This window comes from Sprattus sprattus (genome assembly GCF_963457725.1).
Source record: "Sprattus sprattus genome assembly, chromosome: 14".
NCBI classification, from domain to species: Eukaryota; Metazoa; Chordata; class Actinopteri; order Clupeiformes; family Clupeidae; genus Sprattus; species Sprattus sprattus.
Genome location: NC_137912.1, coordinates 25,066,100 through 25,084,134, shown reverse-complemented (window position 1 = coordinate 25,084,134; position 18,035 = coordinate 25,066,100). Strand labels below are relative to the sequence as shown.

General features: G+C 44.6%; 1 protein-coding gene across 1 annotated transcript; it reads right to left on the bottom strand.

The window, feature by feature from the left end:
• Positions 1-1,222: 1,222 nt before the first annotated feature.
• On the bottom strand, positions 1,223-17,993 carry socs5a (suppressor of cytokine signaling 5a). Its single transcript, XM_080851552.1, has 2 exons — positions 17,735-17,993; positions 1,223-4,563 (listed from the first exon to the last, which is right to left on the bottom strand). The coding sequence occupies exon 2, from the start codon at positions 4,543-4,545 to the stop codon at positions 2,971-2,973; it is 1,575 nt and encodes a 524-aa protein (XP_080707678.1). The 5' UTR covers positions 4,546-4,563; positions 17,735-17,993; the 3' UTR covers positions 1,223-2,970.
• Between the last annotated feature and the right edge of the window lie 42 nt (positions 17,994-18,035).

Here is an 18,035-nt window from a genome sequence, read left to right as displayed (position 1 = left end):
CGGCTCTCTGACTGCTTCTCAATGGGCTGAACAGGGACTTCTAGTTGAGAACGGGATTGAGATCGGGCCTCATGACCAGAGCAGAGCTCTGTGATTGTTGGCAGTGCACTGGGCATGCTCAGTGTGATGCAGTGGCTCAAGCAGCACCTGCTAGTCAGGTCAGCTCCACACCACAGACTCAGAAGAGGGCGGCTGATATCCAACACCTTTGGTCATTTTAACATGGTCTTGTGAGAAAACCATTATGGCGCTTCCTTAAGACCGATTTGCTCTTCACTTCAGAACATTGCGGCACAAGAGGCTTGGTAATGGCGGCCGATATTATTGCAATTGTTTTTTAATTTTTTTTACACTTCCTAAATATTCAAAATATTTCCTCTACTTCACCTTTCTATATATACACTAATTATATTAGATAAACATTTATATATTTCCTATGATTAGTAATAGGTAGGCAGGTGGAGACCCATCCACACACGTGGCAGCCTCTTCCCCTGGACACTCGGTCAGCGCACAGCCTGGTTCCCAGAGATCTTCCCCTGGACACTTAGTTAGCAAACAGCCTGGTTCCCAGAGATGCATGGTTGCACATGCCCCAGAGGGCCAAAGCCAGGGGATGACCGCTGTCACCTCTTCAGGTAAGCTCATCACTTCTCCAGCCATACATTTCTCATGCCCACACACTCAAACACTGCCCCCTACACACTCAAACACCGCCCCACACACTCAAACACCGCCCCACACACTCAAACACCTCCCCCGCACACACTCAAACACCGCCCCCCCGCACACTCAAACACCTCCCCCGCACACACTCAAACACCGCCCCCCCACACACTCAAACACCTCCCCCGCACACTCAAACACCGCCAGCTGACCGCTGCCCTGAGGAAAATGAGCCCCTAAAAGCGCAAAAAGAGGCAACACTTAACTCGATGGGATTTTTTTTTTTAAATACGAGGAAAAACAGCGAGGTCAGTGGGCTAGATCCCAGTTGTCCTGATGAACATGACAGGGCAGTAAATAAAGGTCGGTGGGGGGGTGTATGATGGCCAACAAGTGAAATGTGAGACTGTAATGTTCAAGTAAGAATTTAGCTTATGATTAGTGTCGAGCTGAACCCTTGCCCTTTCAACACACACACACACAAACACACACACACACACACACACACACACACACACACACACACACACACACACACACACACACACACACACACACACACACACACACACACACACACACACACACACACACACACACACACACACACACACACACACACACACACACACACACAGTAAAGCGAATGCTGTCCCAGCACCATGTCACCAGGTGATGGGATTTGCACCATGGGGTTTTTGTTCCATGTCTTGAGCACAACTCCAACACTGATGAGGACTCGCCAGCAGGTTTTAATGATCCACTGGTCTGGACTGAAAAGATGCTGTCAGTGAAGGCACATGGGCTTCAGAGTGTGTGTGTGTGTGTGTGTGTGTGTGTGTGTGTGTGTGTGTGTGTGAGTGAGTGAGTGTGTGGGGGGATTTATTGGGTTTGTGTATGGTGTATGGGTGGTTGGTGGAGGCTTTCTAGTGTCCCCCATCAACACTGTGTGTCTAACTGCATGAAGCTTGAAGCCTGTGTAGTGCATATGTGTGTGTGTGTAGTGTGTGTGTGCCTGCCTCTGCTCAGTCCTAATCTTCAAAAGACGGCCAGTTTCTCTGAGACTCTGGAGTCCTGTCTGCCAACCCCCATGTGCAAAGACCACTTTTCTAGAGGGCCCTGCAAGACCAGGTGCCCTCTATTCTCCACTCAAATGGCACTACAGTGGGGGACAGCACTTTGAGAGTGTAAATTGAGAGTGTGTGTATGTAAACTGAGAGTGCGTGTGTGTAAATTGAGAGCGTGTGTGTGTGCGCGCGCGCCTCACAGCAATGGTCCCAGTGTAGCAGAACTGACATTTGGCCGTTGCTGCTTCCACGAACATAAGCACAGCTGAAATAAAGTGCTCTTCCTCAGTGCCCAGATCCCACCAGCCCCAGACACTTCTTCAGGATTACAAAAACATGACACTGGATTAGACTTCTCTCTCCCTCCTCTTTTGTGCAATAAGTGGTAGGAATTAAATGATTACAAAACATATCTAGCTATATATTTTTGATAGTGACAGACAAACGTGAGCGACCATTGGTTTAGTTTTTTTGCCTTTTCTGTTTTTTGTTTTTTTTTAAAGCAGACGCTCTGGCATCACAACACAAACACCATGTTTCATCACCAGCACTCATCATCGTCATAGTTACATCATCCTCCTATTCATGATCACTTCCTAGAAGTGAAAGGAAGCTGACTGGAGCAGAGCCCCTTTCTGCCCACAGGGGGCACTCTCAACTGTCTCGAGCAGATCCCGTCCCCCGTGCGTGTTCAGGTAGGCGAAGGCGTTAGTGTCTTCCTGGGAAACAGAGCAGAGCACCAGGGAAGTGGGGGGGATAGGAGCAGGAGCAACCCACTAAAAATTGAAGTCACCCCCCCTTCAGCATCACAGTTAGAACTGTCCCCCTTCTCTCTGACCTTCCCTTTCTGATACTCCGGATACACAGGCAAGGGCAGATGAAATAGTTTGAGGACAAATGAAAGAAAGAAAGAAAAAAAAGAGGAAATAGAAAGAACAGGCTAGTTAGTAACAGAGACGGACCAAAAAAAAAAAAAAGAAAGAGAGAGCAAAAAGCAGTGACACAGATGCTGCCCCCCTCATGTAGTACGTGAAGATATGAAGATAACTGAGTGTGGCGCAGCGGCTGGTGGCCTTGCAGGGAGCACAGCACCAGGAATATGGATCTTCTTATTAGAGTAGTAACTAAAAAAAATGATAAAAGCTTATATGACGTATTTTAGTTACAGGCCCAAGTAACACCCCAATTCTCACAAGCCCCCTCTCCAAGCACATCCACGGCTGCTACCGCCAGCATCTCACTTGGCCTTGAGCTCCCTCTCCAGCCAGCGGACGCGCACGCGCTGCTTGTAGTGGTACTCCCTGAGATAGTCCTGCAGTGGCGGCGGAAGCTGTAGTGTGCCGATGCCGTCGTAGGAGACGCGCCTGCATATGGCAGCGCGCGCCAGGCCCTGCAGCCCAAACGGGAAGGAGCGCGGCACCGGTGAGGTGAGCAGCGGCTCGAAGAACATGCACGCAGACGGGTCCTTGTAGTGCTCGAGCAGCGCCGTGACGGTGGCAGCGTGGAAGACGCAGGGGTCGTGCGCGTCGAAGCTGAAGTTGTGGTTCCACTGCTCGATGCGAGCGTGCAGCGAGCGGCCGTAGCGCCGGAAGCTGACCGAGAACAGGTAGTCCTCTTGGGCCGAGTCGCGCAGCAAGAAGCTGCCCTCGGGCCGTCCGTCCAGCAGCGCCTCGGCCTGGTAGCGGTCCATCACGCCCCAGTAGCAGGGCAGGGCCGTGATCTGCTGCAGGTCGGGCACCAGGCAGTGGATGTAGTCGATCTGTGTGTGGACCCTCCAGGGGCCCTCGGAGGCCGGAGGCGGCGGCTGGGGGTGGCGCTGGCGCATGCGGCGGGTCTGCAGGCACAGTGTGGTGCCGTCTTCCTCCTCCGAGTCACTGTCTGGAGGAGCGCCTCCTCCTCCTCCTCCTCCTCCTCCTCCAGCACCAGCTCCGGCCTCGCCTGAACCCTCGGTCAGCCCTGGCGCCAGCTTGGGTCCCAGCTTATGCAGGCAGGCCAGGGCCTCCACCGTGTGGATCTGAGCGTTTGGCGGAGGGTCCACACCCTCCTCGATGCTGAGGCGCCGTCGCTCACGCAAGCGCTCCTCCTCGTCCTCCGCCGAGGGCGCTGCTCCTCGTGACCAGTCCTGCTGGCCGGACGCCGAAGGCGGGAGAGGGGCAGGGATGGCCGAGGCCGTGGGCACGGGCACGGTGTGCTGCTTGATGAGGTGCCACTTGCGTGCCAAGTCCGAGCCTGGAGGGAAGGGGCAGGTCTCCATCATGAGCTCGGTCAGGTGGATCTTGCGCTTGGGTGGGGCGCGGGAGGCAGAACAGCGCAATGGAAGACACAGTCCCATTGTGTCCTGCAGTTGTTGCCGTAACGACCGCCCCCCGCCCCCCGGCTCCAGGTCCTCCCCCCGGTGGCGACAGCGGCCCCTCCCTCCTCTGTCTCGGCCCTCCAGGGAGCCCTGCGCCCGCGTGGAGCACGAGTGCCGCTTCTTGCCACTCCAGGGCGCGTGGCGTGAGTACGAGTCCCTGCGCGAGCCCAGCTGGCCCGGCCGGCAGTCCCCCTCCTGCTCCAGCGTGATGTCCAGCACCTGGGCCATGTCCACCACACAGTTCTGCCCCGGCCGCTGTACACTCGACCCCCCAGGGGGGGCGCTGCTGCTGCTGCTGCTGCCAGTGTTGTTGTTGTTGTTGGCCCTCCCAGCAAACCGGGGGGGGAGTGGCCTGGAGGGGCTGGCCTCCTGTTGTGGAGCCTGGTCACCTCCATCTGGGTGGAGCAGAGACTGGCATCCCCTCTTCAGGTTGCTCCACACCTTACCCACCCTCTCCATGGGCTGGGTCGCCTGCACCTGAGGACAGGAAAGGGGAAAAAAGGTGAGATTCTCAAATGGGAATTTTCAATGTCTCATGCCTGACCAGATGAACCAAGGTGGTGCTATAATGAGTGAATGTAGCATGAACTGCAACGGGAGCACCAGACCAACAGCAGTGTTCCCTACCATTATATTAGGGGGGCGCCAGACCTCAACAAGTCATTTAAGGTTACCTTTCCTATAGAATATATAGCTTGTTCTTTCATTAAACTAAATAAATAGCCTTATGTTATTTACGCAACGGCATGTCATATTTGTCTCTACATGGTCACGCGTTTACAATTCTTCTCTGCTCTCTATATTGCGCTGGGCGGAATTTTCCTCCAATGCGCACAGACCACCTCCACAGAGACATGCGAGTACACACAGGTGAGCACACTCCCACCAGCAGACAGAATTGGGCTTTAGAATCAATGCACAGCTAAGGACACTTTTGGCCCAATGAGAATGGCTACACCAGATGTGGAAACAGAACGTACTCCCATGTCCGTACCGAAAATTGAGAAATAGATCTGGCTTCCATTTACGCAAGTTGTGCGTTAGGGGTGCGCCATTCGATTTTTCTCGATTCACTCTAAAACGATTTCGTCGTTTTTTTACACATCCATTTTATGTTGGAATGCATGGTGCATCGATTATTGCATTGTTCATAGAAAGTCAAAATTGTGACGAGGAAAAGCTTTTTCTCTAATAATAAAAAAAAGAGAAGGTAATTCATCTGTTGATTTTCTTTAATTATCAAACACAAAGTAGGAAGTGATTTGAGACCCTGAGTAGCAAAATCGAATGTTTTAAAAATCTAAATGCATCGATAATCGTTTTATCGCTTTAGAATTGATAACCGATAATCGGTTCAGAATCAAAAATCGGTTTAGAATCGATAATCGGTTTAGAATCGAATTGTTGACCTCTGAATCAGAATCGAATCGTGAGGTGCCAAGAGATTTCCACCCCTATTGTGCTTGGCCCTTTTTACATAGATTGTGGTAATTAATAAGGCTGAACGATTAGAAAAAAAAAAAAAATCTAATTGCGATTCCCCCCCCACGTAATGAATGATTTAAATATGACCAACGCAATAGGAGATACATTTAGTGTAAATTATTCTTTCCCACATTTTACATTTTTATTTAACTGCTCATTACAAAAACAAGAACAACAAATCGGTGGCTTTGCCACTGTGCATTCAAGTATTTTAAACAAAGTCATTGTTAGTATAAACACATGGCATGCACTTTTCTTAAATACTGTGTGCAAAATGTACCATCTCTAGACCACATTTTAATCACGCACGCAGGGTTAGAAAATAGCGTTTTATCATATTGGGATTATATCGCAAATGCAATTAATCGTTCAGCCATAGTAATACATTTATGAAATGCAATGAAAATTATTTATTTTGCTGTGAATAATGCAGTAAGTATTTAATACGATTGTTTCCCAAACCCTCAAGAGCTGTTGTCATGGAGATTTAACGTTACTTTCTGTTTGAAGATAAGATAACAGCTAGTTTTGAAGAATGGAGGACTTGAAATTGGACGACCATAAATTAAAATGTAAAATCAACACCTAGCCTATACGGATAAAATAAATAAACAAGGATAGCAAAACAGATTGATAAGCATTAGTGCTGTCAAACTATTAAAATATTTAATTGTGATTAATAACATTTTTATCTATTCTAAATGTCCCCTCAATATTTTTTTTCCAACATTAATTTTTTATTTTAATGCTCTTATCAACATGGAAAAGTGGATTAGCTTGCTTTATGCAAATGTTTTTTTTAATTGAAAAACAACATTGCCAAACAGGGTGGAACAAATTAAAATGATAAAGTGCACATTTCAGCTAAACAAGGACTCAGCCTATAGTGCAGTTAAACCATGGCTTTATATTTTCTAAAAAATGTACGGCGTTAAAATGGGTTTGCGTTAACGCTGTTTATAACGCGTTAAACTGACAGCACTAATAAGCCTAGCATGAGAATGGCAGAAATGCAGGCAGGACGTCAGCGAGACAGTTCACAGTGACACAGGCAGTTTTTTCCCCGTTATATGTGAAGGCTGAGACAATCGTAACATTTTATTCGGTCTTACTGATGGTCCTTTTGTAATGCCAACAGGTGCACTTCGTTGTGGATAAGTAAAGACTAGGCTATTTTGCTACATTTTTGTAGTCCTGGTAATCTTTTGTTTGGCATATTAGTAAGGATATTTAGAGGACCATTTCTCAAAGGTTTTGTTCTTGATGAATGAATGTATGTTAATTAAGCAGTTATTTTTCAACAAATAACTCAATTATAATAAAGAGGAAAATTTGCAACTTAGTATCGCAACAATCACCTTAAAACACAGCAACTCGTTACAACTTTTTGGAAAAGCTCCTGCAAAATCAGGAATTTTAGACGCAGCTATCTAAAAAAAAAAAAGACTTCCAGATACCCAGAAAGATACATTGCAGTGACAAAACCTGCACACTTTGTGGATAATTGTCAGAAAAAGAAATGTTCCGATGTTTAGTTCAATGTGCAGTTCATATAATTGTTCAGTTGTTATATTGACTGCTGTCATTAAAAGAAACACATGAACAACATGATTCCTTTAATTGTTCGTGTCGGTGGCCTCCACCCCAAAAGCTGTAAACCTAGGGGAAACACTGAACAGGCTAAATATTGCAGGGCAAGTGGACGTCCAGTGTGTTTTAGCACACAGGCTTTCAAAGGGAGGGCTGCCAAGACACACTATGGGGGCTGTGGGAGCCCGGATGGGGAGGGTGATTACATATCTTTTCAATTAATATTTTATCTTTATTTATACCAGGCAGAGACTTGGACATGGGAAGAGTGAAGTCCATAATACTAAGAGCCACTGATGAGTTGGGGAGTGAAGCGAGTTGTAAGAGGAAAAGATGGATAGTGCCACTATCGGTCTCGAAACCCCTTTCCAGTGAGTCCCTGAATCCCTCCAGACTTCCAAATGAATTGCATTAAAGGCATTTTAGGATGGAGATTTTCTTGAGACGTTTCACTGAGCCCTCAGTGGGTCATGTCCCTAGGGGGACCAGCGAGTCACCACCATTTCTGGTCTCTCACTCCATAAACTATGTACATAATTCTGCCAGACATCATTAAGAGATAACTTGGCAATTGCGAGATGTAGGCCTATATTAAACCACATAATTTTTGTCTGTTGCTTACTTTACAGTAAAAGTATGGTCAATTTTTGGTTTCGTATTAAAGCTCATGTGTACATTTCAAAACAATAAGGTGAATATACAACACTTCACAATAGTGGTGAGTGACTTCTCTCTGTTGAAACTCCTGTCAATGACATGAAATGGAGCATGAGTGGCATGACTGTCGTTATAGAAAATGTTTTAAATCCCACTGCCATACACTGCACAACTCACATGGAAGACAAACAGATCAACCATTAACTTCAAGTTCAATTTAAGCTCACCAGTTCACATAGCTCTCAGTCTACACTAGCTGGTAGTAGGCTAATTTAAAGCAGTCTTCCTCTGTTGTCATGCTCTGTTTAAAGGAGTCTTTCCAAAAGGCAGGATTTGGCAAGAAAACATTGCGAAATGCAAGACAGCAGTCTGTAACCCTGAACTATGTCCAACTGACATACCTAATTTGTAAAGATCTGAACAATACAATGTTTAAACTGTTTTGCTCACAGAACAAAGGCATTGCCGTCAATCAGCTCTTATAAATGTGTTCTGTCTGTTTTAGCCTTACTAATCATCATTCATTATATCATGCATTCCATCCGGTCTTCATGCTAAACAATAATCAAACCTTGAAGACACAGACTTATGTCAGCTAATATAATCACAATGCTGTATGTGACAGTCACTGCTCGCTGCCTGGGACCTCTGGCCAGGTGAGGCTAATTGTATGGAATCCTCGACATCCAAAGAGCCCTACGAGGAGTCTCCCTTGTCTGCAAGCTTTGCCAGGGCCACATGGACAGAACAGGCCGACAGGTGGGTCCTATTCACTTAGCCCTCAACAAGTGGCAGGCTTCAGTGACTCTCCAACAGCTAGTCAACAGATTTGCAAAGAAAAAGCTTATACAATGAAGTAACAGTTCATATTTCGCTCATGAAACCAGGATTAGTATATTAATTTAGCCTGTATATACAGCTATCTTTAGAGATAAAATTCAAAATTACTCAACCAAGTGTCCTGGTGAGGTATATGGTGTTGAAAAACCTCGCAGGCAAGGAACACTGTTCCACATATGAGATGTGCAGACAATGAATAGGTATTTACAGAGGGTCCTATGAGAAAGTATGAGTTGCCTTTTACTGTGAGTGGGTGAGAGTACGATAAATGTGCTTGGAAGTAGGAGTGTGTGTGTGTGTGTGTGTGTGTGTATTTTCTCAGGTGTGGATGGTGTGACTCAAGTTTTTAAGTGCAAGCGTGTGAACGTGGGCTTTGTAAAAGAAAGTGTGCGAGCGCGTAAGTGAGCGGGTGTGACGTTGACGGAGTGATTAAAAGCGTTGCCAGGCAGACTCGCAGGGACCCAAGGCCAAAGCTAAAAATGAACGCATGGATCCTCTCCAGTCGCACTGCCTCTGCTGAGGGCTGGATTACTGTGCCAGTCTGGGCCTGCCTGACTATCTATCTTTCTCTCTCTCTCTCTCTCTCTCTCTCTCTCTCTCCCTATATCTTTCCCTCTCTAGCTTTTTCTTTTTCTCTCTATCTTTTTCTTTTTCTCTCTATCACTCTTTAACCCTCTTCCTCTCTGTCTCCATGTCTTACCCTGTTGAACAGCCCAGTCTATGTTAGCGTCCTCCCCAGTAAACACTGCATCTCATTCTCATCATTAATCAGGTGGCCGAGTTCCTGGTCTAAAGGACATGCTAGCATACTTCACCACTTTGTGAGACAGCGCTAAATTTGTGCCCTGCTGCTGCCGGCCAGCCAGGCAGGCTAACTCCCTCAAGGCTAATCACTCTAGTGTGTCGGCTAATCCCGTTACCTCCCTGCTCTCTGCTGACCTCGCTGAGGCGAGCGCTTTAGGGCTGTGCGTTCGGTCAGTGTGGCCAGAAGAGTCAGCAAAGAAAGTGACATGGGGTTGACCCAGCCAGCTCGAGCAGATGATACAGTTTGTTCCCTGACAGGAACATTTCAACGAGGTGGTCTAGCCTGTTCTGGGACTCAGTATAGCCCACCATTTCACATTTTGCTGATATACATAACGACCACATCAGAAAAGCTTGCTGACTGCTGCAAAAATGAAAACTCATGAATCTATAAAAATCTCACAGAGTACGAATAAACAATAAGAGTCCTTAAAGTGTCCCTAAAGGTACATTACGTACACAAGTTAAGGAAAGTGTTATCATAAGTAGGGATGGGAATTGAAAAGATGTTATCGAAAACGTATACGATTATCGATTCTTGGTATCTGTCCCATTCTTTATCGCTTCCATTATTGATTCCTGATCAATTTGCTGTGTGGAAAAAAGTAGGCATACACAGGTGTTCAGCGTCAATGCTCAGCAGTTTTATTATCGGAGTCTGAACACAGCGCAGAATATACGCTTTATTACAATGCTACTTTCTTAAAAGTATAAAACAAATGAAGAGCTGATAAGATAAACAAGTCTTCTGCAGAAAAATAGGCATTATGCCCATTGACACCTGAATAAATTACAATATTCCCTTTTCAAAAGGGAATAAGCTTGAATATAAAACTGGCACATAATATAAACAGTTCTTCTGCAGAAAAATGTGCATGCTTTCTGCTTTCTCTGGACAGATCTCTGTGGGCCAATGGCGTCCCCAGCTCTCGAGAACATACCCTCAGATGGGGTGGAGAACATCTGAACACACAAATAGGTTTGGGCAAGATTAGGGCTGGGCGATATGACGATATATATCGTGAGGACGATAGAAATGTGTCTATCGTGACCTTTCTCCTCTATCGTTTCTATCGTGATAAACTTATTTTTTCACTATTACAGCTAATATACATTTTAATACAATTTCACATCCTAATATAACATTTTGCTTTTCTTATTATGCAAACTCTAAGTTTATACAACTGTAAAAAAAGAATATTAAGATACATTTTAGAGAACGTGGTTTTGCGACACGACACCGCTTTACATTACGCTGCTTTGCATCATAAGCTTGCGACATGATTGACGGTGAGAGCCCACGAAATTTAATTCTGGTTTTAAAAAAAAAATGAATAATGGACGCGCTGCAGGAAGGTGTAACTGTTACCACAGCCGCTGTTATACAATTGGGCATCGACACCCATTGCTAATGACAGCGTCATTACTTTATTGCAGCAGTGAAAATCAAGACATTACAGACGTGCAAATGCTGGGGTGGCCCATTCAAATCAACGGAACTTTTTTGAACATTTTGGAGAGCCGTATAATACGAGTATAATACAAGTGTAGCCATTTATTAGCAGATTCTGTTCCATTTTCCTCAATGATGGTCAAATAGTTGTAGTTTAAGATGCACTATTTCGTTAGTTTAGATTTCTTTTCAGTATTTCAAAAGTGAAGGAGCTGTGGGAGCACAAGAACAGTGAGCATCTAGCAGCGATTATCATAGACATAGCATATGTGTATATGTCTTTGGCGTTTATAGCTTAACTATCTAGATTCTAAGTAGCATGGAGGTTTTTTTTGGTACTCCACGTAGATCATAAACCCTTGAAGATAAAAATGAAATTGGTTGGGAAATGTAAACGCTAATATGCTTTTTATCCAGATAAAACGCAGCTCCATCGTTTACTTGCGTTTGTTTACAGGACCATCTTCACTGTTGCACCAACGGGCTGAAGCGGTCAATGGGGCGTATGTGTAATGGCCAACTTCTTAATTTTCTTATTTTTATACGTGGCCATATAAGAAAATGTTTTTCTCATCATTATTGCTATAGCATATGAACAAACATTGAAAAGAAAGTTTTTTAATTAAATTAAACTTGATTTATCTTCTGAAAGTAGGCCTACATTAAAGAACCACTAAAAGTCACAAGCACTGGACTAAATGTCATGCACTTTGTTTTAATCTTACTATTTAAAGATTCAATGGAAACGTTCAGTACAATCTGCGTAATTATGGTACAGGTCGTGATGGATCACACTTTTAAGTACACCCCTATCCAGTAAAGCAAGAGGGCATATCGTGATATATATCGCTATCGTGATATAAAATAATCCATATCGTGATATATGTTTTTTTCCATATCGCCCAGCCCTAGGCAAGATCTGAGAACAGGGGCAAATACAGTCCATGTGAGGGTCCAGATTTGTGTTCCCCAGAGACTGCACACTGGTGAGGCAGATGCTAAGTAGTGCTGCTCGGTGTGGGTTTAGCCTTAGCAGACCTCTGCACTTGCCCTGTCTTTGCTTACGGTCTTAACCAGTATTGGATAGGGGTGTAAAAAAGAATCGTTTTGCATCGATGCATCGATCCAACAGCCGACGATACGATGCATCGACACGTCCGCAAGAGTATCGATTTAAAAAAAAAAAAAAATGTTTTGAGTATCGAAAATAATCGAATCGTTGGGTCAGGAAATCGATACTGAATTGAATCGCCATGATGGGTGTGATTTACACCCCTAGTATTGGACACGTCTGGTTGAGGATGAATGATGTTTAGGGAATGAGCAGTATCCCAAATAAGCCAAGTTAGGAGGGAACTATCCCCCAACATCCCTTCTTCCATGTGGTCCATCTCAGAAACAGAAACCTGAAGCTGAACCCTCAGGATTACACAGCAGCAAGTCAGACACATTACACGGCAGAATGAGATTTCAGCTCTGCTGACCCCAATAACCAAGGCAAAAAGCAGTTGACCTCTGAGTCAGCCTGCAGCGCAGCGTGTGGACTAGGGGAGAAGGATTCTTCTCAGGTTTGCCGTCCCAGAGAGGCCGAGCACAAAGCTGGGGTGTAAATTAGCACTCCATCTGCCAGCGCCGCTATGGCGGGAATGGGGCTAGAAAGGCCAGGAAGCTCGGCCTGCCTGTGAACTCCGCACCTCCCTGCAGGCTGCACATCCAGTCTGAACCTGCTCAACCCACAAGCAACAACCGGAGACACCCCACCCCACAAATTAACACTGCAAAAGCCTTCTTCCAATATACACAAGACTAAAACCAACCAACACTTAGGCTATTGCTGAAACCAACTCACACTCCACCCAACTGATTAACAATGAACGTATCAGTAGTTTTCATTAAATGGTGCAGTTTGTGCCTTGTGTGTCCAATTTCTTTCTCTATGACTGGACTTGAAAGCACTCTGCAGAGTCAAGTAAAGAGGACTTGAATGCAACTCAGAGGTTTGCCTTGATGCTGCAGGACGTTTTGTAATACATCAGGTCCATTGTGAAGGCCAACATTCACACCAAGAAAGTTTGTCTATCAGATATACAGAAATTGAAGATATACTTATAATAGAGGTATCAGGTTTTGCTGAATGCTGACTTCATGAAAACATGTACATTAAGTGGGAGCTATCGCCATTGGTTTAAAAAGTCAACATTCGTAAACAGCTACTGTTTTTTTTTTTTGCCACAGAGCAATCTTACAGTGCAGTTTTGATCAGCTGATCTGGCATACCCTGAGTAAAGGAGGATGCAAAGGAGGTGATGACCCAGGTTTCCCTAAGTCAATCCAACACTGGGTCCAGCCCCACCCTCTCATCATAAAAGAAATGACTATTCCAACCCTCGCCCCCTTCATCTCACCATTCTGAAATGAATCAAGAGCGACAACACAAGCTAACTCCAATCAGAGAACTGAGCCCTTCGCTGCCACCCAGTCAGATATCCATGATGTTCTACCATCTTCCAGAGATCATGTGACACATACAAGCTCAGGTGGCCACTCGTCTTGTGGAGCTGCAATGAAGACATCAGTAGATGAGCAAACAGATGTAGAGCGTTCTCCAACTGAACTGAACACAAATTTGAGACCCTGCTATTTTGTGGTTGAAGCCAATTGTTAGTTCAAGAGTGTGCTGTCTATCTATAGCAGGTGCTCATTGGGTGAAAGAGGGCATGAATCTATGAAGTGGGTAAAAAAAATAAATAATTGCTTACAGGTTGGGTGAAGGCTGTCTCTCTTGCTGACTAATTAGCCTCCATAAATCTTAAAGAGAATTTTCCTGATTCACCTGATTAACTGGAGCCATCATAAGCATTCTACTGAACCAAAAGCAGTTTAAGTAATCAGCATTTAAACCCTTCAACAAAAAGAAAACCAAACATTATTTTTTACAATAATTTTAACCTGCATGCAAACACCACTGTCTTTTTTCCATGAAACCCCTTGGTCATACTAACTTCACCTCACACTTAGCGTTGCAACGCCTCCTATATCAAATACCTCTCTCCTGTTCCAACATTAAAAACCTCTCCATTATCTTCTCTCTTGTCGTTGCATTAGAATACTCCTGGTCCTATCAGCTGGATGTTGCAGGCTCACCTCCTGGCCAGCGTGCATTGGGGCTATTCTGGTGAGATACGTGGCTATTCTCTGCCCAGCTTGGGTTACGGCTACCAGGAACACCCAGAAGTTCAGGCCAGAGCTACTGCTTCCTGGTAGAGCAAACTCCACCCAGGAGCCCACCCCCTGCACCTGATACTGCTGCCAAACTCCACACCACACACATCTCCTGTAGTTTGGGCACGCGTGCGCGCACACACACATTCACACACAGACAAGCCAAATTCTACACCACCAACCTCCCATAGTCAGAAAATGTACACACTCAGAAGCAGACAGACTCTCACATGAACCAAATAGTTTACCAACCAAATAGTATACCTATACACATCCTACGGTCTGAACATGAACCAAATAGTTTACCACACACACACCTCCTACGGTCTGAACATGAACCTGCAGACACAGACAAGCCAAAGAATACATCCCAGTCTGCAGAAGACCGGCGTCTGAGCATGCACCAGACAAACTCTACACTACACCCCCTGAAGTCTGAAAATGTACACACACACACACTGAAACACGCATCACAAACAGACTGTGCACAGACACACACACTCCTGACAAATCCTACAAAACATGGTCTGACCACACCAAAACAACAATAACAGGTAAGGGATTTAAACAACATGTCTCACACACACACACACACACACACACACATTCTATCTTGACTGAATCTCAGTCTGGGACCTAAGCCCAGGTAATTTGGCCGGCAGCATTACATAGAAAATGAGAACCGACAAATGAAGAGCCAAATGCTCTGCCATACATATCTGGGTCACAAAGACCTAGCCTACATTCTGCAGTACAAGATTCCAATGGCATAAATGGAGGGTTGGATGGAGCTTTAGATCCCATTACCTACGGCTGGAGGAAGGGTGAACCACTTCAAAATGACGTCGGTTTAAATAACCAGTGATGAACGGTGTCAGAGGCAGCTGAATCTGTGCCAGGGATCTCACCCAAAATGAGCTGGAATCCCACAATGATGGCCAGTGTGTGTACAGAACTAAACCTGCCACTACTTATCACCTCAGAAGGGAACAGCATGGAGAGTGGGTGCATGTATTTAGCCTATGGGGACTTAAACTTGTACAACAGAGGAGACTTGAATGGGGGCCCTGTTAGGTTGGGTACAATCAGACTAAACAGACAATTACTAGCGGGAGACTAGAAGAACCTGTCTGAGGGGGTCTGTTGAGAGAGTTGCAGCAGCAGAACAAACAGCTGTTCTGCACGGTAAGATAACAGTATGGGGCAGGCAAACTGATAACACAGCCTGTCCCTCATACATCACACACACCAGCAAGAAAAGTCACTGGGGTTTTTATAACACCTAGGTTCTCTATTTTCAAACTGGGAAAGGTGACATGTGTCTAGCAGAAATATGCCAAGGTGAAAAACAGAAGAAGAAAAGAAAACAACTCAACAATGTGTCTCATTACTTTTTGGAAAACGTCCTTAATTAACAACAACGCTGTTTCAAAATGCCCCGAATTACACAATTCTTGCAAACTTACAGAGGGAAACTGGAATGAACCTTTAACTTAATCAACCAATTATTAGCTGCAAATGTATTTAACTTCATTATTCTTTAGTTGTGTCCCTCAGATCAATTGTTTAAAAGTTTCCCCCTCCAATTGACAATCATTTCTTAATTGTATTTTGCCTTTTTGTTATTCAGACTGCATTCCAGTGAGGGGACACAACTGTCAAGCATCCTCTTGGCTAACTGGTGCCACTTGTGTTCATTATCGCTTATCAATGTAGTTAGTGGACGACATCTAACGCAAATCGTTTCACACATCACAGAGTGCTCCATTGCCCTTAGGCAAAAAGATGCCAGAGGTGCTGGAGAACTGCAGTGCTTGGAAGCTGTGAGCTTTTAAACGGCAGAATGCCAGTCCGCTGTGGCGTGGAGGATAAGATCGGAGTCTCACATGGCAGACAGACTGGGGAATGTTAGCAGGCAGATAAAAGAGGCCATGACCGAGTTAGCGAGGTCTCTTACTTGTGTATGAAGTAGAGCTTCATATCAACAGCACAGATACTGCAAGTTCAGACTTGGACTCATCATAACCCTTTTTGCTGGACTACAGCAGAAATAAACTGGCCTGAAAACAGTGAACGAATGACACTGGAAAGAATGTAGGCCTTAAAGCTAAATAACTCAGAGAAAACCTCTGATGCCTGGGTCCGGTGACTCATACTTCAAGATAACACTTAAAACTAAAAATGAAAATATCTTTTTAACCCAATCTAGATGAAAGTGCAGCAAACCTTGCTGTTGGGCTAGGCGATGGGTTATTTTGGCAAACAAGATTTTCCACATTTACAATGCATCCAGTCCTATCGACCACATGGTGGGTGTCCTGCTTTAACAGATCCAAATCTTCACATTTAAATTCAAGACAACCTATATGTGCTGCTTTTATTTCATTAGGCATAGGCAAACAGATAGAGTACAATAGCAGCAGACAGGTAAGGGGTTGAGTTACATTCCTGCAGAGCAGACTTTTCATGCAGACTTTTCATGTATGAGCACAGTTATCAGGGGAAATAAATTAAAAAAAAAAGTCTGCTCTATTTGTTAGTCACCTTAACCCTGCTGACAACATACAGTGGAGTGACCAGTGCAAGGCTACAAGGAATACCAGAGACAATTAGTATGATCAGTTAGTTGCAGGACAATGAACCACAGCCTTAATGTCCACACAGGACATCAGTAGCTGTGTGTCTCCTGTAAATCAGCAACCAGATTATCACTTGACACCCCAAGGAACCTAGAAAGACTAGGCAAGGCTACCACATGCTAATCCTCTCTCATTTCAGACCGTCTAGCATGCGTGTCTTCGGGATCATTGTTGAAATGAATATGGCAACATAATGTGAGGCCTAGAAGATATTCCCTCACGACTGGTTTCGAACATGTTCCAGATATGCCTGTTACAGATTCTCACTGTTGCTATAGCCAGTCTAACTGGCTTCTTCAAACCACAATAACCAATAAAGAATAACATGTTTATAAAATGCTCAAGTAGAATGTCTAGTAAAATCAGAATAGTTAATGTAGACTAATAATAACTCACTGGACGCTATGTAAAAGTCCAAACCTGTTTTGTGTAGTTTCAACATCAATATATTGCGTATCTTAAGATTTAAAACGATGTGGTCCTTTACATCGATCATGTGAGCTAAAAATCACTGTTAAGTGTTCTTCTGCAGGCCTTTCCCAAGGTCTATTAACGACAGATAGTTAAGTTAGACCTAAAAAATAACGTACAGCCAAGTATCTTTCACAGAAACAGTCTCACAGCAGCACCTATTTCAGGTTAATTACACAATAGTTACAGTGGTACGGAGAAGGAATGACAAATAACGAAAGTCGAGATTAAAACGTCAGCTCAGTTTTATGAATATTGGTAATTCTAAACGACATGAGGAATAAAGGCTGCACTCCATGCGCAGCACTGTCGTGGTGGCTGCCAACTAGAGTTAGCTTGCTAGCCCACAATAGCAAGCTAGCTAGCTAGTTTAGCCGGCTCCCGACGGAGATGGCTTACTAAAATCTGTAAAATGCATTTAAAGCAACATAGAAACGATTCCCAACTGTTGTCGATGCACATGGAAGTTTGGGTATAAATGACTTACCTTTTAGTCCTTCCTTTCCTAAATTATTTTCGGGACAGTTTTCTTTTGTTTGCGAAAAAATATATCACAAAAAGTCGCGAGGAAATTCTCCTGATGTGTAGCTATAGTACATAAAATACACGAATTCATATCGGCAGTTATCATCGCAGTGATTTGTCTTGAAACAAGCATCGATTAAAAACTCTACATTATTTTAATCTTTCCATAATCCAGGCCTGTGGTTCCCATTCTCCCCTGACGGCCGATATATAGTCGCCTGTGCAGCAGTGCTGGGAGCCGAGAGGAACGGTAGACGGAACTT

Bases quoted from the DNA above. Each gene is read 5' to 3' on its own strand.
- socs5a (XM_080851552.1), bottom strand. From the start codon at position 4,545: ATGGAGAGGGTGGGTAAGGTGTGGAGCAACCTGAAGAGGGGATGCCAG.